The sequence below is a fragment of the Ambystoma mexicanum genome, chromosome 4q (assembly GCF_040938575.1).
Source record: "Ambystoma mexicanum isolate Mex_15411 chromosome 4q, UKY_AmexF1_1, whole genome shotgun sequence".
NCBI lineage: Eukaryota > Metazoa > Chordata > Amphibia > Caudata > Ambystomatidae > Ambystoma > Ambystoma mexicanum.
The window spans coordinates 928,054,585-928,078,133 of record NC_090928.1 but is presented as its reverse complement, the minus strand read 5'-3'; the positions used below and the strand labels follow the sequence as shown (position 1 = coordinate 928,078,133).

Below are 23,549 nucleotides of genomic sequence, written 5' to 3'. Positions count from 1 at the left end.
TTACGAAGGGAAGGTGGTCCCGAAGCTTACATATGGCTTATATCTATGGAACGACAAACTAAATACATGGCTGGACACAATTGAGGGCACAATGTGGAGACTGGTTTTCAGGGCCCCCAATTTTGTCCAGGTAGCCGCCATGAAATACGAGCTGGGCCTCCTCTCTTTAAAGGCCTGAGTACAATGGCAAAGCCTGTCTCTTTATCAAAAAATCATATCAGCTAAAACTGATAACTTATATGTGGTCATGAGTCTTGCCTTACAACGAAGACTGGATGAATTGCATAACGTGGATACGTTTCTGGGAAAGCTAAGCGTCAATTGTGAATCTATGTTAAGTCACATAGACCTTGAGAGTGGGAGTGTTGAAGGATAACCCGGAGAAGGTCAAGAAAGGGCTGTATAAGTGGGATTGGACGAATACCATCAATTCGTTCAACAGTTATTCTTCCCTTAGTCATTTGTGCCATGAGCACAAGAAATTTCCGCTCACTTGTTAGGATAGGAGTCTTTGTTGGAATTTGTTTCCTACGAGAGAGATTTTGATAAGGCGTGGGCTAATGGATTTAACACAAACACTGTGTAGACTCTGCAAAGGAAAAGGGTCATTAGAATCAATTCAGCATTTGTTTATGGAGTGTGAGGCCTTACAGCGATAAAGAAATGTATATTTTAGGAAGGAAATGGAGTCCCGTGGAGTGCTTGAGGTGAAAGAATTGTGGAAAAGAAAAAGTTGAATGCAGTGAAAACCTTACATGCAGTGGCTGTGGCGGCATTCATAACATTTTGGAATGTATTTAATATAGAGGATGAAAGCAAACCAAAAGATAAGGTACTGAGCAAAGGGTAAAGCGAATATTAAAATAATATAATGGCTGTCAATGTTTTATGCCACTCAAAGTTGTGAACCTGGTAGACTTTATATTTAGTTAAGTTTTACAATTATTTCTATTATTTTATTTCTTTTTTCTCTTTTTTTTCTCTTTTGTGTTTTGTAAAGGTTTTCAATAAACCAAATTCAAATTAAAAAAAATATGAATTAGCAATAACGTGTAAATAATTTATCTAAGCAAGTGAGGGGATACACTTTCTCCCATTCTGCAGTGACCTATCAGATCTGGTTGGAATTTATGCTTTGTCTTGGCCTTTGGTTCATCAGAATTTCAGAAGAACACCACTTTTCATTTGGGCATGCAAGATGCGTGCACCCACAAATTCTAGCTTAATCATTGAGTTAGTCTTTTTCACACCTAAAATATTCTCAAAGTGAGTTTTTGCCAAGCAGTAGTGTATGTAGGCATAATTGAGAAGAAAGCCAGTCGCTAGTGGATTATCTTTTACTACTTTGTTTTATCAATGTATCTGCATCACTTACAAAATTGATGAAGTTACATGAACAGTATAGATGAGTGACTGGAACCGCAGAGTGGCTCTGAACAGGAGTGGTCAGAAAGGAGCACTACTAAAAGAGAGGGGTGGAGATAGAACATGGAAAGTGTTGAATGTCCCATCATTAAGGGGGAAAGAGCAGTGGCCAGCTTGCCACAGCATTTTGAAGTCCCTTGGTTTTCAAGTTAGAAGTCAAGTGCCGCTGCTAGCACTGTGGCAATGAGCACAGGCAGTGGGCATGGATTTTAAATGTCCCACCCGGCGCCCCTAGCACAGAAGTGTCTTGATCGGCTCAGGAGGAGGATTCCTCCCATGGGCCTCCTTCATTCACCTACAGGAGCGCACCACCTGACAGAATAGAAATGTAGTGGTGCCCTCAGTGCCTAACGACTGCTATTCCGTACCAATGGCCATGGAAAACAAAGACGGAAGCGTTAGGCCAATGAGGTGAGCCCAAGGGGGATAAACCTGATCCCAGGAGTGGTGTAAGGAAGTGTTTACAGTGGAAAAGCCATCTACCTGGTTTTCTTTTGTCATTCCCACAGCATGAGCCTTGTGAATCGGAACAGAAAGAGTACCTCTGGGCCTTTTGAGCCAGAAGAGCCTCAGATAAGCTGGAAGATATCCTCTAAGCCTGCTATGTGTGTGGAAATGTTCCCTGGGATTTCAAGAAAAAGCTAAATCCATTCAATAGTAAACCTCCTCCTGCCTGGAGCCTCATTGTGGCTAATTCTCGAACCTGAAAGTTGCTATGCTCGTTTAAGTACTTGGAGACATCAAAGGTTGTTGCACTTAAGATCAAAATCAAGAGGCTGCTACTATGACCGTGTAGCAGTATGGTACAGTGCCTTCGAAACATGCAAAACTGCCTTTAATTTGAAAGAGGAGGGATGGAGAGTTGCGTACAACACTATATTCACCATTATGATTCGGCAACTGTTTTATTTGGTTGGAAGATCAGGGAAGGGGTGGGGGTTCTTATTCCATCCTCAACAAGGCAACATTCTCCTATTGTGTTGCATCAGTCAGTGTTCACGTGTACTGTTAAAAGATAACCATCAATCTCATTTACAGTTAAACAATAAGTGAGACATGAAGGGGGTAATTTTCTGGAAAGTGATAATTTAACTGCGGTATAACCAATATATGCACTTTCTTGCACTTTGGTACCTTCTGTGCAGTTTTGTGCTTTGCAAAAAATATACTTTAAATCTGTCACACGTTTACAAGCATTATTTGCACTTCGTAGTGCCAAGTGTAATTGTCTCCCTTAGTATATGCATGTGGGAGGCATTTGCATTTGAAATGTCAATAGAAGAAGGAAGTTGCGGCGGTAGCTGGAAGCCAGGACGGGTTTGGTTCCGGTGCGAGGAGCTCCGTGACGCTGACTGGGGAAAGCCGCTCGAGTCCTGCAGATACCGAGGTGAGTACCTGAATGTGTGCAAGTGGAGTGAGAGAATGCAGTGGATCTTGGCAAGCCCAGAGGGGAGAAGAGAACACCAACACTAAGGCAAAGGGTCCTTGAAAGAGTGAACTGGTTGCTAAGAGTGGGGAATGGAGTAATCCTCATTAGAATCATTATCACCTTTATTGTCACAGTAATTTGCCATAAAGTAACTTGGGGAAGGCCCATGCCCCCTTGTACTTGATGATAAAGAGAGATTGCAACAAACGTCCTGGCAGGAGAGTATACCAGATGAATTGCTTATCTGGGATTCACACCCATAAGGAATTGTATAAGAGAACCTGGCAGAAGAGTATACCAGGTATTTTGCAGATCTGAGATTCACACCCAAATTGTGTAAAAGAATTGTGCAAGAGAACCTGGCAGGGGAGTATAGCAGGTGTTTGGCAAGTCTGGGACCCGCACCCAAGTTGCGTTATCTTGGAAAGAGAATCATAACGAAGACTCATGCCCTTAAGATTTGAGTAGTAGAACATTTGGAAAAAGGCCTCGGTAAGGGAGTAATTTTCCCTGGGAGTGAATTGCAACACAGCAGGTGGGAGTGATCCTCTTGGGCTATCGAGAACTTGGTTATTCTTTGAACCTTTGTTTTGGTGGAGAGCATCTTGGGAAGGCAGTCATTCCCATTGGAAATGTGAACATTATCCATTTAGAACTTTTGTGGCGTTACACCTTTTGTTAAACTGTAACATTTGTGCACTTTCTAAGGCAGAGACAATACCCTTCACACATTATAGTTAGAATGTGAGGGCTAGGATAGGATTTCCGACACAGGACATTTTTCCTTGGGACATCTTGACACTTGACAGGCGCTTTGTTTTGGTTGAGGTAGGGAAATACCTCCTAGATTAGGGATAGTTGGGCATTTTCCAACCACTTTGATATAAACCGTTATTAAATAATAATAATAACGAGTTCGTTGTGTCTGCTTCTCATTCCTGGCTCCTCACAGTAGCAAGTGTCAAAATCCAGCGGATTCCAAAAGAATCCTATGCATTAAAGGCAGCATGAAAATATGATGTTGACACTATTACATGTTTGTTTTGGTTATTTTTTCTTTTGCTTGCAGGCAAAAACTGTACTTTCATTCCATACCTCTCTGCCAAAACTGCAAAACTGCCCCAAAGTGTACATTGGTGCAAGTGCATGATCAAGGATAGGCGTCCCCAACCACATAGACCCAGGGGAGTAACAGAATAAGGAACAAGGAGTGGAAGGAGTGGAGTCACGTGGGAAATAACCGCTAGAAAAATCAAGCAAAGTAAATTACTCTGTGTAGGAGCCCAATGAGGGGATAGGCCAGATCAAGGATAGTATGAAATCAATTAATCTTTATTATTCACATATTGAATTACATCATACATAGAGCTGAATCCATGGTAAAACAGCATAAAGACACACAATCAATGTTAAATATATACAATTAAAGTGCATAGTTATCTAATAAACCCCCTTCAATGCAGGAAGGACACCAAGTGCACAATGCAAATGCAACAGTTGGAGCAAGGTGCACAAGAAAGAGATCCACCATCGGAGTAACGGCAAAAATCAGAACAGAAATAGGCAAAAAAGAAAACAGTGGAAAAAGGGGATAAAAGAAAAAAGAACAAATTCCCCTATGGGGTCCTATTATTGTCCCTAGTATCAAATTAGATTTAAGAATAATTTGACAAGCTTAAAGTGCAAAAATGGTAGAAAAACAAATTGAAACACTTGTCACCATTTCGACCTAAACAGTCAACCACCAGTACCTGGTGCAGCTACCACCAATCTCATGTGCTACACTGGTATCTCTGGGTAGGTAGTTTCGACAACCTCAAAAAGTTGTCTAAGACGTCTATCTCTTTAAAAAAAAGAGAGGGAAGGCTTGACGGTCGTCTTCCTCAGGACAGGACAGAAATGGTTGTGGTTTATTAGGAGCGCAAACAATTTAAACAGACAATAGGTGGACATCTTGATATAGTTCCATGTGTCTTTCCATAGCCTGATTCTTCCTCTGTGTATATGGATAATGGTTGCGTTCCATCTTTATCCGATTCATGACTAAACTACCTCCAAAAAGTAGAAGAAAAGAAAAAACAAACATATCATAAAGTTAAAAACACATAGTTAAAAATCCTTGACCTAGCCTAGCAACCCCACAGTTACTCCATACAGGTAATTACAATGTGGTTTTTGACAGTAGTCCAAAAAACATGCACAAAAAGCTCAATTCAAAATCATGGTGTGGGAACCTTAAGGACGTGGAAGGTCTCTAGTGACCTGCCGCGGTTGTTAAATTAAATGAATCCGACAGGGCAGGTAGAGGGGAGAGGAGGACCTAAATACCTTGGGGCCCTCACTACAATCCCAGTGGCATATGCATAAAACTACAGAATAGTGCACTTCAACAATCCAACATTCAACATAAAGGTCCACACCTTCAAGATTGAAGAAAATCACTCTTCCTGGGTGAAGCCACAGGGGAGAGAGAGAAAAGAAGACCGGACCTCTCTGTTCCGGAGCAGTAATATCTTGATTGAATAAGATATTGGAGGAGCTCGATGTGAGTCCCACCTGCACAGTCTCTGACACTGCAGAAACAAAAAGAAAAAGAAAAAGAAAGAGAAAAGAGAAGAGAACAGAGGGTGAGAGAATGAATGAAGGCACAGCCAATCCAAAACAGTGGAGAGAAGGCATCTGCATCAATGAGTCATGGAGTATTATATGTGCCGACTCAATCCATCTGTCCACGTCTTTAAGGAGCAAGCCTATTTTTCAACAAGTGAAACTTATAAGCCAATAGCCCCGGTTAGAGGGGTACTAGATGGTATAATATCAGCATGGGTAGCACACCCAATCACGGTCCGGCCGTGTACTAGAAAACAGCAGGTGACAGAATTAGTGTCCATCAAGTTCAATGGTACACTACCATGGATGCATAACGCCATATGACAATGGATATGGATACAGCGCCTTTATAAAGCATAGATGTCACAATGAAATGCCCTAAAACCCGATTCATCAGCAGTATAGTTTAATCGGGTCAAAAAATAATTGTTTCAAAGGCAAAGAGGATGAAAGGGAGGCTGCGAGGGCAGCCGCGGCCCCACCTGCGTATCACGGAAAACGCTACTGCTGGTCGCGTGGCATCCAATACCTCGTCCGTTCTTCCCGGAATCTGGGGCAGCCAGCGAGTGGATGTCCTACCATGCGCGGGCGATCCTTGCGTTCCTCACGTACCTCCAAGGTGACCAGGGGACAGATCAGCTTCCGCATCCGCTTCCAGAAATAGCGGACCTATTAAACACGTGACTACGGCGAATAGACACGTGTCGTCGGGTGCGTATGACGGCTCTTAAAGTGACAAAGAGCTCGTACAGTGAGTTTGTTGTTGACGCGCTGAGAAATGCTAATCCGACTAGCAAGAAAACAAGGGAAAAACCTATCCCTGTGCTTGGACAAATCTTCAAATTGAGTGGGAATATACATTACACCTCCATATGGATATATGTAGTCCATGCCCAAAGTGGGGTTAACAATGACTATGGACAACAGACCGAAAATCATGTACATGATGTATTACTCATAGTAAATGTGTAGAGAACGGCAGGCCAACATAATTCCATAGTGAGTACCAACTTCAGTGGAATTAGTAGAACGAGGAGAAAATGCTAGGCCAGGTGTAATAAAGAGAGCGCTGTGGTGTAATAAAGAGAGCGCTGTGCATACAACATGGTGCAGCATCATTATACCGATTTCCTTATAAGAAACTCACCTTATAGCAGACATATCACCAGCCTTTGCAGTGTACAAAAAGCATTCAAGTGGTCTTCAGGTAATGCAATGAAGCCATTCTTCTTGGTGGTTCAGGCCATTGTGATAGCTCTCAGTTTGGTACAACCACCACTGTTCCCGTTGGGAAAGTCTAGCTGCCGTGTTAAGTCGATCTGTCCCTGTCACACGTTCTAGTGCCCACCATTTGAGATCTTCACAGTTGTGACCTGATTCCCAAAAATGGGACACGAACGGCGCATTACTGGTGTTGGTGCGAATTCTCGATTTGTGTTTCAAGATCCTAATTTTGATGGGTCTGGCAGTTTTTCCTATATAGGATTTCTTGCATGGACAGATAATAATATAGATCACATTGGTAGAATTGCACATGGTGTGTTGCTTGAGGGGCCATACTCTCTCATTGATTGTAACAGTGGAGCAGGCCGTGGTGGATTTACAAGCATTGCAGAACCCGCATGGGAAATGACCCAATATCAGTTGAAAGCCCCATTGTGAATGAATAGTAGATTGTCAGGGGCAGGTTTGGCTCGGTCTGCTTGTGAGAGCCAGTTTTTGAGATTTCTGCCCTTGTTGAAGGCAAATGGGGGACTTTCTAAATCAGGGTTGTTAAGTTGGAGAAGTGCCAGTGTTTGTGGATCATTTTGTTTATCTCTTTATGGTGGGAGTTAAAGGTAGTCACGCATACAATTCGTTGATTGGTAATGTCAGGTCTATTCTGCCTGGTAAGCAGTATATCACAGTGTTGGTATCTGGCTCTCTTCCGAGCCTGTTTAAATAAATATGGGGGGTAGCCTCTGGCCGTTAGTCTGGTGGAAATTATTCCAGCCTGTGTGGAATAATCACTGGTTTTAGTGCAGTTACGCCTTGCTCTCAAATATTGCCCATAGGGGATACTCTCCCTACGGACCTGCGGGTGAAAGCTATCAAATCGTAGAATGGTATTGCGATCTGTTTCTTTGCGGAATAGATCTACAAAAATATGTTCTATGTCAATCTTAATGGCAAGGTCCAGAAATGGAAGCGAGATGTTGCTGGTTGCCATAGTGAATTTCAGGTGAGGATTTAAAGAATTGATCCAGGGAAGGAAAGTTGTGTAATCGCCCTTTGTTGTATCCCAGACCATTATTATATCGTCTATATACCTCTTATATAGACGTATCGCTGCAAAGAAGGGATTAGAGTCCTGTAGAATGAGAGACTTCTCGAAATGCCACGTATACAGGATCGCATAATTGGGGGCGAAAGACTCCCCCATCGCCGTGCCCTTTACCGGTAAATAATACAAGTTCTTAAATCGGAAATAATTCTTGGTAAGAGCGAACTCCAGTAACTGAATCAGAAATTCACTGGGAATGTGAGTCTCAGGGCGACTGTCCAGAAAGCTTCTAATAATCTGTAGAGAATCAGCTTGGGGTATGTTAGAGTAGAGAGACTCTACATCCAGAGTTATTAGCATCTCATGTTCCGGATTGAAAGGTAAATGTTCGAGATGTTTAATGACATCTGTGGTATCCGATACATAAGTATCGGTGTTTGCTGCCAGAGGTTTCAAGAAATAATCCAAAAATTGGCCCAGTGGTTCTAATATGGAGCTACATAAGGAAACTATAGGGCGGCCCGGAGGATTAATGGGGTCTTTATGTATTTTTGGTAATACATAAAACAACGGGACTCTAGTCCCTTTGACTGTAAGTAATAAAAATTCCTTTTCACTAATACTTTCAGCCTCACGTGCTGCCATACAGATGACATTTATTTCCTTACTGATCCCTTCATTGGTGCAAGTGCAGGCATAAACCTTTTACACCAGGATTTTACACCTGTTTTTACACTCTTCTGACTCACATGCCTGTATGCAACATACACTTAATTTCATTCATTTGATACTAGATCAGCAGATCTGGAAACAGGAGGTTTTCTTTCTTACTTGCAAGTTTTCAGACCGTGACCGATTCCATCTTCTGGTGAGATAGCCATTGTTTCACTCCTCTATAAATATCAATGACGTCTGTTAGGGCTTGGGAGCGACATTTAATATCTGCACAGTTATCTAAACTGCCAGCATTGCTATTTAGTAATTGTGACTGATAACTACCAAACCTTTCGAGTGATTCATTCAAATCTGAGAATTGGAGCCCTGCACATCTAAGAGTGAGTCTTCTGTAGTCCTACCATAGGTGAACTTTAGTCAATCTCCCTAACAGGAACCACGGGCTGCAGATATTCTGGTACTTGCAGGTTATTCTTATTGCACAAGCAAAACAAATGGAAGTCCAAGCAAGTCGGGTAACCTATCAAGGAGCCATGGCAGGCAAATTAAAGGTTATTGGGTAATGGCTGAATGCTACCATGGGGGGAACGTGCTAAACATAAGGTATAGGTGTGCTAGAGTCCAGTGTATGATTAATGGGAGAGTCTGGGGGGGGGTTTATTTGATTAATGTATGCTGGCATACCAGAGTTAGGCCTTTTGTACATGGAGCCTGGTTTTCACGTTCAGTTTGAACTTCTTGCTGTTGAATTGAAGTCTCTTCTTAACCGTCATGGTGCAACCTTCAAGGTAGTTGGTGTTTGGCTCCAAGGCAATGCCATCTGTTCCGATCTGAACTTTTAATCTTTTCATTAGTGTCTGATGATTGACCCTATCATGGGCAGCAAAACGATCAACGACTAGTAGGACGGTTTGTCTATTATGTGTTTTCAAGAGTTCCACTTTCATGAAAAGGAAACTAGTAATTGTAATCAAAAAATATGCTAGTCTGTAAACAACTGTCTATAGTGTTGGTGTGGTTTAGAATGAGCGTTGAGGTTATGAACCATCTTCATTAATTAATTTTCTTTGCGATAGCACTGAAGTATTACTGGCTTGCCCTTTAGGTTGCTTCGTCAATGACATCAAACTGTATTTCAATGAAATCTTCACAACCTACAAAATCTCTCTATTTTTTTGTGGGGGGGGGGTTAAGAATATTCAACATCTTGCTGCCAAGAACTCCGAAAGATTTGCCAACCAATGATAATTTCTGTAATCTGCACTTTTAGTTTACTTTTAATTTTTTTTACAAGGGCCGATGAATGGCTAGGACAGTAAGTACCCTTCAATCGGATATTGATTGGAGCTCCATTAAGGCCTTTCCAGATAAGACAGAACTTGAAATTCAATGAATGGGTCTATTGTTAACCAGCCTTATCATTAATGTGCTAAAGAGATGTGCTCAGATTTTAATAATATAAAAATAAGGCAATCATTTTGGACGGACTGTCACTTGGTTATGTTGTCACTGATGCCTGGGTAGGCTCAAATATGATATTGAAATCTTGATATTGCCTCTTCCTGAACCAAAGGCACACCATGAGGCATAGAAGAGGGCATATGTGTTTGTTGTTGTAAAGGTGAAGTGCTACCTATGTGACTGAGTGTACCTTAGAAGATAAAGATAGCTGTCGAGTAGAATACCTACATTTCTGACACAATCTTCCTGGGTTGGTGGCGGAAATACATGTTCTAGCCATTGAAAATGGAGTGGCCCCCGGAACAGGGGCACCAAAGGAAAAGGCCCTTATTGCCATTTAGGTGAAACCAGTTGCACTGCATCCAACGAGGTATTCTTGAATTATGAATTCATAAAGACTTTACATAACTGGTGTATTCTCCTTTCCTTCTACCTTCCTTTACGTCCATCTATTGAAGCAACATTTATTTGTCTTCTTAAGTAAAGAGGGCGCAAGGGGGACTGTATTGCAGTATTTGAGCCAAAAGCCTAAATTAAGTTTAGTGAAGTTGTATTGATCTGTCGTATTCACAGTTTCCAACTCAACGTACTTCCTAAATCCATCGTCAACAATTGGTTATTAATAAAGGGGCATACAGCTGTGATGTCTGATACTTTTTTTCTCTTTTCCAGGCATAAAGATATAATCGTCAGCACAGGTAAATATTTTCTTTCATACCACTGATGTTTTTTGTGAATGTTGTGGAGGCTAAAAAATCATTATAAATTGAATTCTCATCATTCCTTCACTGAAATTAAGCCTATTGATGATCGATTTTTCAAAGGAAGCAGCACTTGAAAAGCACCACCTGTATCTGTAGTCCTAAAATAGAAACGGAAGCTTTTGTTTCTGGAGACCCAAATGTTACAAATGATAATGATATCCTCTATGCTCAAGCCAGTAATGCTGCAATCCACAGGCTCAATTTAATTACGAGTCTGTGTCGAAATAAATGTAGCGACTGCTTTTTGGGCTTAAATACTAAGCTACAACTATCCTGTCTGGCAACAGTAAGACAACAAGGTTGTCTCTTCCCCCCTTTTTGTAGCTATATCTCTTATCTTCCACCTTTGATATGCTGAAAGCCATTCAACTAATTTTGAAGGGAGAATGGGAACATGACTGTGCCATTTTTTACCATGATTTAAGAAACTTCTCTGTTAATCTGTCCCTTCCATAATGGCAATGTGATGTATATGAAGTTAAGTGGGCATATTTCATGAAAGTTTTCTAAGTGAAAGGTCCTCTGCGGTCCTTGTCCGAAGTTGCCCTAGAGCATGTGTTTATTTCCTTGAGAGAGGAGCCTGACTTCTATCTGTATGTTCTTCCAAGATTTTGGGTCAATTTACTTAATACCTTGCGTATCTCTTCCATAGGAAGCCATTAGCGTGTAAAGTGCTTTAAAATGTTTTCTCCTCCTAACATGATGGCACACAAGTGGAATATCAGTCTTATTGCAACAGTGTGAACTATCAGCAGGCAGTTATCCCCCCGTCCCCTTCTAGCCCACTCCCAAGTCTCTATGGTGTGGAAGTGAAAGGAGATTGCTATTATGATGGAAATGGATGAGGGTTGGTTGTAGGTCCTCAGGCTTTTTGTTGTTGTCCATATTGGCAATGCTTCACACATTCCTCTATCTCCTCACAAACAGCTTGTCCATTGGGACAACACCAAATGTTCAACAGGATTCATTTCACGTTTGGGTTCTGAGTGACATTGCACGCAGCTCGAGCTTCAGCTGTTATCCTGAGTGGAATATGTTTTTCTTGTTACTAGTTACACATCTACAGTTCTATATGTTGTAGCCACATTTTAATCAATGTTCAACAGTTCTGTGCTTTCCCTTTGATTATGGAAATATGCTTTGGTCATTTTAGTGAATTCCAGACAACTCAAATGCAGTCTGTAACTTTGTATTCCCAATTTTTGAAGAACATACAGTGACTACAGACAGATAAACACAGGGTGATGGGTTAGTCTGTGCAACCACCTGGTTTGAGTTTCTACCCAGTCATATATTAACTTTAGGACCATGGCCTTGCCTTGCCCATCCAAGTCCCCTGGTCCCCAGCATAAGGTACCATCAGGCTGGTACATGTGGGTCATTCAATGGTCGGGCAGAAGGCATGTCAGAATCAGTTGGACCCTAGGGGGCTTCAAGCTGTACATAACAGCCCATTAACTCACTTCAATGTTCAGAAGCCCATTGTCCGATATCTGCATACTTATTCGATAGTGGGCTATCCTAAAATGTGTTAGGTTTATCTAGCTGTATTTGCGGCCTCACAGCATAGAAGAATGTGGTGGACTTTTCTGGTTGCTTAGGAATAAATATAAGAGATAAAAACATTACGCCCTAACCCCATATGTAAACCATCTTCTAGTTGGGATTTGAATGCTGTACTACGCAGGCTGTTGCATTCCTCTTTTGAACCAACAGAAATGCCCTCGAATGACCCTTACTTTAAAAGTGCTATTTCATCTGACAATTGTATCCTTATGAAAGGAACGCAAATTGAAAGACCCACCTGTAAACACATGCTGCCTCAAAATACACTAGTGTAAGGTTGTATTTAGGACGCATGCAATTATACAAATTAATTTCTAAATGGTATGCGCACTAAACCTTTGAGTTTAAAATGGTCTTGGAAGCAGACTAAGTATGGAAAAAGTCCTAACTAATTAAATGTTTGCAGAACTGTCGTGTATTAAATGGGGACAAAGCGATCATGAAGACATGCTAGTTTTTAGTATCTTTCAGCATTGTGTAAAATGGGAAGCCCATCAGCACAGCATAGATTTTGGGATGGATAATACAATGCATCCAAGACTGATATAAACTGTTTCTTAGCAAACCAAATTCTCATGACAGATGTAGCGACAGAGTGAGCTATACTTTCCTTTGTGGGAAATGACAAACTAGATAACCCATACAAAGCTGCAACATGGATTTCAGTGAATCTGCACATGACGTGCTACTGAAAAATGTATTTAATACTGCTCCAATCATCCATCCGTCACCTGGAAGAAATACTGCTTGCTTATCTGTGCAATGCATGAAACTCTAAACCGATTCACAAGCTGGCAAAGGGAAACAATACTTACCTATTGCTATATATTTGCTGCTTGTACCCGATATACTCACATGTACCAAGCCCAGTCTCCTTACTCGTAGACTGGTTAGCAAAATAAAAAGGTTTACATATGTTAAGGTGCATACACACAGGTGAATTATATTTGTGTTTATATTTTCAGTGAAAACACTTCAGTTATGTTTCCATAAATATATTTTCATATTTCATAGTGATAAATCCACACAGGTCAAAATAGTTTATCGAGGGTGTCAATTACAAAGAACACTATGGATAGCATGTCCGCATCATGCATTGACCGTATTACTGATCCACCCATGTCAATTCCTAAATTTGAATGCAGTGTAATACTCAGCTATGCCAAGGGTGTGTCTCTAAGGCAGTGGTAGCCAATCGTTTTTATGCAGAACACCTCAGGTACAGTTTGAAGACCACTGCTCTAAGGACACAAGCTCCAAAAATACAGTTACATGCAAGTTATATTTCCCTTACAGATATGTGCAGAATATAAATGTGCATTCTAATGACAGTCCTCATCTTAGCTCAAAACGAATGCTTCTTAAAACAAATTTCAGATTTTGGCTTTCACACAAACTTATGTGCCATTCAGTATACAAGAATACTCAATAGTTCCAGACTTCTTCAAAGTTTTAATGTGTGTTTTATTACTTTGTATCCCATGTAGGTATAGCCCTTTCTAAGACGACACGTGTTTCAGCATCTCTTGTGCCTTTTTCAAATCAGGGCTGATCTATTTAATTTGAACAGAAATCCATTGTAAATCATAGTCCCAAAAAATGTCATTATCAAAATTGTGTGTATACCAAATACAATTGAAAAATTAAAAAGGTATAAAATTCAGTGGTCATTGACAAGTAAGGTATACATGGTAAAAAGTTATGTTCAATAACATTTATAGAACCACATAGATGAATGAGTGGGTGCCAGGGAGGATGGATTGGGTTAAAAGAGAGACGGCAAAGAAAAAGAAAACAATATTATAATTATACATGTAAGACAGAACCACATTGTCTAATTCTGTACTAAAAAATTACTGTTGTGTTGCCAAATATATCTGGGCACTAGGTGAGGAGTTCCAAGAGGAAGTCTGCAATTTCCCACCATAACCGTTGGTGGCGGCAGCCAGTATGGCATCTGCGTTGGCCTGACGCAGGTGCAAGGAGGCGTTGGAGTAGATCTTCTTGCCGTACGCCTCCAAGATCTGTTCCTCCTTGCCTAGCAGCGCCGCAGAGGAGGCTGAGGACGACTGAGGCTTGGAGTATAGTGATGCTGCATCAGTCACCGAGGGGTGTGGCTGAGGATGGGTCGAGAGCAAGAGTGTATCCCCCTCCATCTGCCTGTACTTGGCGTCCAGGCGTCGATTGACCGGCTGGACCAAGTGGGGCTTGCGCCAACCCTTCTTGGCCAAGGAGACTACATCAGTTTGCAGTGGAATCCCTGTGTTGGCAGATGGGCGTCTTATGAGGACTTCAGCCAGAACCCCCTCTGCCGGCTGTTCGACCTCGGGTTGGGGGAGGCCCAGGTACACCGCCAGGCCAGCAAAGACATTCGTGGAAGGCCCTGGCTGAGGATGGCGTGTCCGAATCCTCCTCCACGTCTGTATCCTGCAGATCTGGAGGATCTTGTGGAGGAGGAGTAGTTGGCGCCGGAGGCTGGGATACAGGGACCGCAGCCAGAGGCTGAGGAGGCGGCAGAGGTTGTAGAGTTGGCTGTGAAGGTGGCTGCACTGTGGGCCCGATGGAGGCCTCTGTGCTAGCCTGGCAGGGATGACTTCCCTGATGGCGTTCTTGATAACCCCTATCTGAGGAGACCTCATCAGGCCGAGCAACTTTTCGAAGTGCACCTCCTCACTGGCCAAAGAGGTGGCAGGGGGTACTGATGGAGTTGCGGGGGACGGCTGGAGCCGCTGCATACCCTGTCCATATGGACGCAAAGGAAAGCTGCCCTGCGTAAATGAAGGGTAGACTGTAGGCCACATACCTGGTTGAGGCCAGTCCCACCTTGACACTCGTTCTTCGCCGAATTCGGATGGGTGCCTCTTTCTGGCGCGGTGGCCATTTTGTCGAGCTGCCTGCCACGTGCCTGTCACGTGGTGCTCGGCCTGCTGAGCCCGGCCACGTCCAAGACTCTTGCGTGTGGATCACGAGGCCTACCCTGCTCGTCGGGCCTCGGCCCAATAAGTGTTACACCCTCGACCCGGTGGTCGGTAGAGCTGAGTTTAAGTGCCCCCTTGGACGTATTACCGGTATTAGGGCATAGCCCCTCGGATGTACTGCCGGTGTGAGGGTGTAGCCCCTAGGCCATGGTGCCGGTAAAAGAGTGTAGCCCCTCTGGGGTAGCCCTGGTACAAGAACCTTCTGATTCCTCAACGCTGCACCCCGGAGGATCCCTTGACCCAAAGGCCGGTAGCTGTAACAGCCTCAGTGCATGTGCCGGTAGAAGGACCTGGCTGGTCCCTCCCACGCGGGAGAGTCCCTGGGAAGGAGTCTCCCTTGCGGGGTGCGCTGGAAAATATCGCCCCTACCTTGGGCCTGGTTCAATGCTTCACAAAGTTCTTGAGATCCTCTGGAGGCGACCTCTGGAAGAGCTCCCTTCACCTGGCTAGTCTGTTCTTCAGCGCCTTTGAGGATAGCCTGAGTCACACGCTGAACATATCCATAATTTATAGAAGAGCAAGAACCTTAAAGACAAACCTAAACCCATCACCTCTTCCAGAGGACAGAAAGAAAACTTTAACCACATGGTTACAACAACCAAGGACTGGATTTAGGAAATGTGGCACATGTTCAATGTGCAGATATGCACTTAACAATACCTATTATTTCAAAGAGTCAAATGGAATCAAACTCAAGATTAAAGACAACATAAACCTGTGATCCAAATTTGTGATCTACGCAATGGTGTGTACCTGTCAACTAATTTATATAGGTAGCACAATTCGAGAACTATGAATACCTATTTGAGAACATCTCATCGATTGGGAGCCAGGATCCGAAACTCCCCCTGGCTCAACATTGGCAACGCAATCACCAAATGTGTGATCAGAAAGAAATAAGATTTATAGGGTTACAGAAGTTAACCCTAGGTCGCAGGGGTGGAAATGGGGAACTACGTCTAAGACAAGAGGAAGCAAGACAGATCTGTAGGTTCAGATCGGCTGAACGAGGTCTCAACTCTGACAATGAACTAGCATCTTTCTTGTAGAAAATCTGATTTTCCTGTGACATACAAATGATCTGTTGTATTTGAGAACAGGCATGATATATACGCATCAGACAACATTGGGAGAATGCAATGCATGATGTAACTTGATTGTGTACCTCTGTGAATTACGCACAATATATGTATTTTAATTATCAGGAAGAAAGAGGGGTCTTGGACCTGATGTAACCAGTATTTTACCAGAGAGGGTTTCTGAAAACGTAATTGTTAAATGTCATAAACTCCATGCCTATATTGCTTGTTAAGGCATTCTTACAAACAATATTTCGAGGGGATTTGGTCCTCCGACGTATTCCATATCTATGACATGTAATCACCACAGCTGTGCTGCTTCGGAAACTTTTTCGGCGTCTGCGTCCTGCGTCGATGACGTCGATGCGCCGTCGTCGAGGACCTCCGCCGACGTCCGACGTCATCCGATGTGATAAGTAGGACGCACGACGCCCATAGCCTCAGTTCCGTTTTTTCCGCGAACGTGTTGCTTCGTGTTTCTCGGTTTAAACGCCTCGACTCTTTGGAGTTCTGTTCTTCTCGGTTCTTCGAACCTGTTCGTTTGTGAAAATCCTTCAGAAGATGTCTACTTCGTCTTCGACCCCGCGTCCGGGTTTCAAGAAGTGCGGGGAGTGTGGGTCCAAGATGTCGGTGACGGACTCGCACGACGCCTGCCTCTGGTGCCTCGGGGAGGCCCACGACACGGATGACTGTATCGACTGCCAGTCGCTCACGTCCAAAGCCTTACGCGAACGTAAGAAGAAGTTGTCGGTAGGTCGGGTGTCCAAGCCCCGGAAGTCGAAGTCTGCTGGGCTTTCGACGGATGATTCGAGGGGTGACTCTCCGTGTCATCGTCGGAAGTCTCGTGGGTCTCCTTCTTGGAGTCGGTCTCGCCACTCCTCAGCCTCTTCGAGGCATTCTCGGAAGCGCCGACACCGGTCGTCTTCCAGGTCCTCTTCGGAGGGCTCTGCCCGGCACGTCGCTTACCCCTCCAGCCATGCGACGCCGGAGGAATGGGCTTCCTTTGGGAAGAAGATGCTGGCGATTCTTGAGTCGCAGGGTACTCAGCCGTCCGCGCCCCCGAGTGGGGTCGGTCGTGTGAGGTCGAGAGACACCGCTCGCAAGAGTGGTCGGCACGAGTCACGGGAGAGGTCCCGTTCGGACAAGGGGACTCGTTCTCGACGTACCTGTTCCAGGTCCCGGTCCTCGACGCGTTCGAGACCGTGTGCACCTGTGAGGTCTTCGAAGAAGGCATCGACGTCTGTGGCGTTGAGGGCGTCGACAGGCTTTCTCGAGGCTCTGGCTCCGAGGAAGTCGTCGATGCCGTCGACGCTCAGGTCGTCGAGGGACACGCTCGGGGCTCCGGCCTCGAGGGCTGTGTCGACGCCGCCGATTCTGGAGGCGCTGCATCTGACGTCGACGCCGATTACCTCGACGCCGAGCCTCTCGGCGCCGAGTTCCGGTTCTCTCGACGCTGGCGCCGATTCGCTCGACGCCATCGACGCCTTTCGTGTCGGAGGTACCCCAGGGCACGGGTGGACCCCCTAGGAAGGCTCTGGTTAAGAGCAAGCACTCTCGAGTGCCTTCTTTTCGCCACCTGGACTATATTTCAGAGGCGGATGAGGATTCTGATGGCCTGGTTCCTAGTCAGGTTCCGGATGAAATTGTCTCGGGCCATAGTCAGTTTGACGAGTTGAGACAGTCACTGCATGATGCCAGTGGACTGGACACCTCTCCGGAGGTGGAGTTTTGTAGGCCTGAGCCTGGCTCTCATGCTGATTCCTCGTACCGGCGCCTTATGGCTAGGGTTTCTGAGTACTTGGGATGCTCTGCTCCCCCAGGGGAGTTTGTGCAGGATGATCTGACAGACATCCTTGATGTTGGTCCCCCAACTGACCCGGTTCTGCCGTTCCATATGGCTTTACAGAGAAGGGTGGCGGCGGCTTGGACTGCTCCGGAGAGTCTCCCGGCGGTGGGCAGATCCTTGTCGCGAAAATACCGTCCAGCCAGTGGCGACCCCTGCTACTTGACCAGGCACCCCACTCCGGAGAGTTTGGTGGTGCAGGCGGCCACGGCCCCGGCGAAGCAGGCGTCGTACCCTACCATCCCTCCTGATAGGGACGACAAACGTTTTGATGGCTGGGCGAAGAAAGTGTTTTCTTCTGGTGGTATGGCGCTTCAGACGGCCAACTCCATTTGTGCCTTGTCGCGTTTCACGCACACTCTGTGGAACTGTGTTGTGTTAGCGGCTGAACATATTCCCGAAGGGGACGAACGGGATGGTTTCCTTGCTATGGTCCAGGATGGTAAGGATGCCATGTGTGAGTCCGTTCAGTCGGGTTTGGACTTAGCTGAATGCGTCAGTAGGTCCATGGCGGCAAGCACCGTGATACGCAGGTTTGCGTGGTTGCGGAAGTCGGGGTTTGCTCCTGATGTGCAGTCCCGGCTCCTCAACATGCCCTTTGACGGTGAACACCTTTTTGGCAGCAAGGCTGACGAGAGCCTTGAGAGGTTGCAGACCTCAAAAGCTGCAGCAAAGTCGTTGGGCGCTGCAGTTCGCCAACCTCCGCCTTTTCGTCCTAGGGGACAGCAGTTGAGGGGTGGTTCCTTTCGCTATTACTCATCCTTCAGTAAAGCGAGAGGAGCTGGCAGTCAAAGAGGCCAACGCAGGGGTACCAGAGGTGGACAACAGGGTACCCGTGGTGCCAAGGCCGCTCGGGCAGTTGCCTCTTTGCCCTCAGGTAACGCCGCAGCCGCTCCCATTCAGTCGTGAGGCCATGTCCCATGGTTCGCCGGTTGGGGGAAGGCTGGCGCAGCATCTTGTAGAGTGGCAAGCCATTACTTCAGATGTGTGGGTTCTGGAGATCATAACCCACGGCTACCGTCTTCCCTTTCGGCACAGGCCTCGCGACAATCCACCGGGGAACCTCTCTTTGCAGAGTCCGGATCCGCTCCTTGCGCAGGAAATTCAAGCCCTGCTGGAGAAAGGTGCCATAGAACTGGTGCCTGTAGCGGAGAGGAACAAGGGATGGTATTCCCCTTATTTTTTGATTTCGAAGAAAGACGGGGGATTGAGACCCATCATGGACTTGCGCGGTTTGAACATACTCCTCAGGAAGGACAAGTTCAAGATGGTTACTCTCTCTCAAGTCCTCCAGGCCCTTCAGCTTCAGGACTGGTTGGTGTCACTCGACCTCAAGGATGCTTACTTCCATGTGCCGATCCATCCCAAGCACAAGAAGTACCTGAGGTTCGCGGTTGGCGACTCGCACTTTCAGTTTCGGGTCCTGCCGTTCGGATTGACCTCCGCCCCGAGGGTTTTCACCAAGCTCATGGTGGTGGTGGCAGCGCATCTCAGGCAAGGGGGGATTCACATCTACCCCTACCTGGACGATTGGTTGATCAGGGGGAGCTCTCCCGAGCAAGTCCTGGATCATCTATCGGTCACCTGTCGCTCCCTTCACAGGCTGGGCTTCTCCCTCAATTTAAAGAAGTCCCATTTGACGCCAACACAGCGGCTCTAGTACATCGGAGCAGTGTTTTCCTCCCCAGGTGAGGGCTCTTCACATTCAGCAGATGGTGCACAAGTTTCAGCATGCCCAGACGCTCCCAGCGTTCGAGTTCTTGAGGTTGCTCGGCCTCATGGCATCCTGCATTCTTCTGGTGCCAGAGGCTCGCCTGCGGATGAGATCTTTGCAGTGGGCACTCAAGACGCAATGGTCGCAGTCCTCCGGCAGGATGTCGGACTCGATTCAGGTGCCGTCCTCGGTCGCCCGGGACCTTCTGTGGTGGGCCGTCGAAGGCAACTTGATGAAGGGGGCTCCATTTTGGCTTCCCTAGCCGGAGGTGACGATCGTGACGGATGCATCCCTCACGGGATGGGGAGCTCATGCCGACGGGCTGACAGCGGTCGTTGGTCTCCGTCGGAGTCCAGACTCCATATCAATCTGTTGGAGCTGAGGGCCGTCAGGCTAGCCCTGAAGGCTTTTCTGCCGTCTGTGCGAGGGAAGAATGTCCTGATCCTGACGGACAACACAGTGGCCATGCACTACCTCAACAAAAAGGGGGGGGCAGGGTCACTTCCTCTGTGCAGGGAGGCGATGCAGCTCGAGTTCTGGGCCATCCAGCAGGAAGTTTCGATCTCGGCAGTTCATCTGGCCGGAGCCGAAAACGTGACGGCGGACGCTCTGAGCAGGCAGAGCGCAATCTCTCACGAGTGGGAGTAGGCTCAGGAGATTCTCCTGGAGATCTTCGCCCTTTGGGGGACCCCTCAAGAGGATCTCTTCGCCTCCAGTGTCAACCGGAAGTGCGAAAGGTTTTGCTTGCGGGAATTTCCTCCAAAAGGAGCCTTAGCAGACGCGTTCGTGGTGGAGTGGTCATTCCCGCTGCTGTACGCGTTTCCTCCAGTCCCCGTCATCCCGCAAGTGCTGCAGAGGTTACGGAAGTTCGGTTCCCGGATGATCCTCATTGCCCCCGCGTGGGCTCGGAGGACATGGTACCCGGACCTTCTCGACTTATCCATCTGCCCTCCACGTCGTCTTCCCTACCGAGACGATCTGCTCTCACGGGAGGGGGGTCAGGTTCTCCATCCAGAGGTCAGATCCCTCAACCTTCACGCTTGGCTTCTGAAAGGTTGAGGTATAAGGATTGGGACCTCCCTGAGGACGTGATGGAGGTGTTGCTTTCGGCCCGAAGGCCAGCAACAAAGTCTCTGTACCGTTGCCGTTGGCGTAAGTTCTGCGACTGGTGCAGAGTTCAGAATGTGGATCCTTTTGCATGTGACATCCCCATGGTTCTGTCCTTTTTACTTTCTTTGGCCCACAGGGGCTTGCAAGTGGGTACCGTTAAGGGTTACCTGGCGGCGCTGTCCATCTTTAAGCGCTCGTCTGAAGAGTGTTCTTACTTTAAAATCCCTTTGATTTCACAGTCCTGAAAGGGCTCACTAATGTGTTCCCTCCGTCACCTTTCCTGGTGCCCGGTTGGGATTTAAACCTTGTTCTTAAGTTTCTTATGGGTGCTCCGTTTGAGCCTTTACATTCTTGCCCTTTGAGGCTGTTAACTCTGAAAACTGTGTTTTTAGTTGCGGTTACTTCCGCTCGCAGAGTGAGTGAGTTACAGGCACTTTCAGTTAAGCCTCCCTTCACTGTATTTCACAAGGACAGGGTTGTCCTTAGAGTTCGTCCTTCTTTTCTTCCGAAGGTAGTGACGGAATTTCATTTGGCCCAGAAGGTTGTTCTTCCGGCATTCTATCCTCCTCCGCATCCTGGTAAGGAAGAGGAGAGGCTCCATAGGCTTGATCCTAGGAGAGCTTTAAGCTTTTATGTTTCACGCATGTCCCGGGTCAGAGTGGATGATCAACTCTTTATTGGTTACGCTGGAAAGCGTTTGGGGCAAGCTGTGACGAAACAGACTTTGTCTCGCTGGATTATTTTGGCCATCTCGGAGTGCTACCGCTTGGCGGGTAAGGACCCACCGGCTGGCTTGCGGGCCCATTCTACCAGGGGTATGGCTGCGTCTACTGCCCTGCAGAGGGGTGTTCCTATTCGCAACATCTGTGATGCAGCCACCTGGGCTTCAGTACATACATTTGTACGTCACTATTCCCTCGATTCCATCCGAGCACAGGATCTGGCCTTTGGCAAGGCGGTCCTTTGCTCTGCGATTTGGTTGGCTATTCTAAATTTTGATTCTAAATTCTTTCCCTCCTCCTTGCTTTGGTACTGCTTTGGTGATTCTGTCATAGATATGGAATACGTCGGAGGACCCAATCCCCTCGAAGAACAAGTTACTTTCTTACCTGGTAACGTTCTTTCGATGGGATGGTCCGACGACGTATTCCATATCGCTCCCGCCCTGCCTTCCCCGCTGCAGAATTTCTTTTGCGATTGCAGCTTACGTTCCGCAAGGCTTTGTGCCTGACTGGCAGTTGACTTATGTCACACGTTCTGGGGGAAAAAACTACAACTGAGGCTATGGGCGTCGTGCGTCCTACTTATCACATCGGATGACGTCGGAGGAGGTCCTCGACGACGGCGCATCGACGTCATCGACGCAAGACGCAGACGCCGAAAAAGTTTCCGAAGCAGCACAGCTGTGGTGATTACATGTCATAGATATGGAATACGTCGTCGGACCATCCCATCGAAAGAACGTTACCAGGTAAGAAAGTAACTTGTTCATTAGTGTCATTATCACTTTCCAACAAGATTCTAAGTAAACTACGAGGATGTTTTCCTTAACACAAGAAAACTAAATGGATGCGTACGTGAAATGCATTTGTGGAAGCAGCTAGAACATGTAAACGAAATGGTAACAAAAAGGAAAATTACCGGAACGGTACCAAATTAATCACTGAAATGTCTTTTTTACAACACAGACGCACATATTTAATTTTCAATATAGTAGAAGCCGGATAGATGCAATATTGGACATAGTCCAACAAACCCCTTTTGCATGGAATACCATAATCATGGGAAATAATACACTGCGTAACTACTAACACAGTGGATGATCCCAAAATATGGCAGACGTCTGTAATCGAGTAGCTAAGACAGAAGAGGGACTAAAATATAACCATGGTAACGCTGATAAATATAGACACTAGGTTGACCCACTGTATCGCCTAGCCAAAAGCCCTCCGATGCACCATAGCACGCAGAAACAGATTCTGTTTCTGCAGAGTTAACCTAAATATCGATACACGAGCAATTAAGGCACACACATGCTCACGCAAGTGACCCGAGTACTTATTTAAGTAAAACATGGCATTCGACGGCTTGAGGGAAGAATGCAATAAGACTTGTTTCGACAGATAAAAGAGAAAATGTACTAATTGTACCATGCAACAACTGCAACATAAAGGAACATCACTAATTTTAACTATTACTGCGTTGTTGGAGGGACGTGTTACCTTTAAACCAGACAGAGATGACATTTGTGTTAAGTAACGGTAAGAGGTGGCTTCCCACCCAAAGTTTTTTCTAAAAGATAGTAGAACCAAATATATAAACATCACCACAAATAAGTAGCATTCAAATACCAATTTGATTTCCTCTAACAATAGGGCCATATGGACCCCCCTTTGGGAACTATATATATTCACCGACTAGATACTCTAAGTCCAAAATATGAGTTGTAATTTGGGAATGCAAAAAATTCCATTAGGGAATAGAACGTGGCAACAAATATTTGGGCAACACAACAGTAATTTTTCAGTACAGAATAAGACAATGTGGTTCTGTCTCACACGTATATTTATAATATAATTGTTTTCTTTTTCTTTGCCGTCTCTCTTTGAACCCAATCCATCCTCCCTGGCAC

At 45.7% G+C, this 23,549-nt stretch overlaps 1 protein-coding gene across 5 annotated transcripts in view; it reads left to right on the top strand.

Annotated features, from left to right (window-relative positions):
* Nucleotides 1-23,549, top strand: part of EML4 (EMAP like 4) — a 1,387,551-nt gene that overhangs the window by 555,828 nt on the left and 808,174 nt on the right. For all 5 annotated transcript variants that reach the window (XM_069608481.1, XM_069608484.1, XM_069608483.1 and 2 more), the window contains one exon: nucleotides 10,536-10,561. In XM_069608481.1, the coding sequence (XP_069464582.1) occupies nucleotides 10,536-10,561 (26 nt within the window). The remainder of the gene's footprint in view (nucleotides 1-10,535; nucleotides 10,562-23,549) is intronic.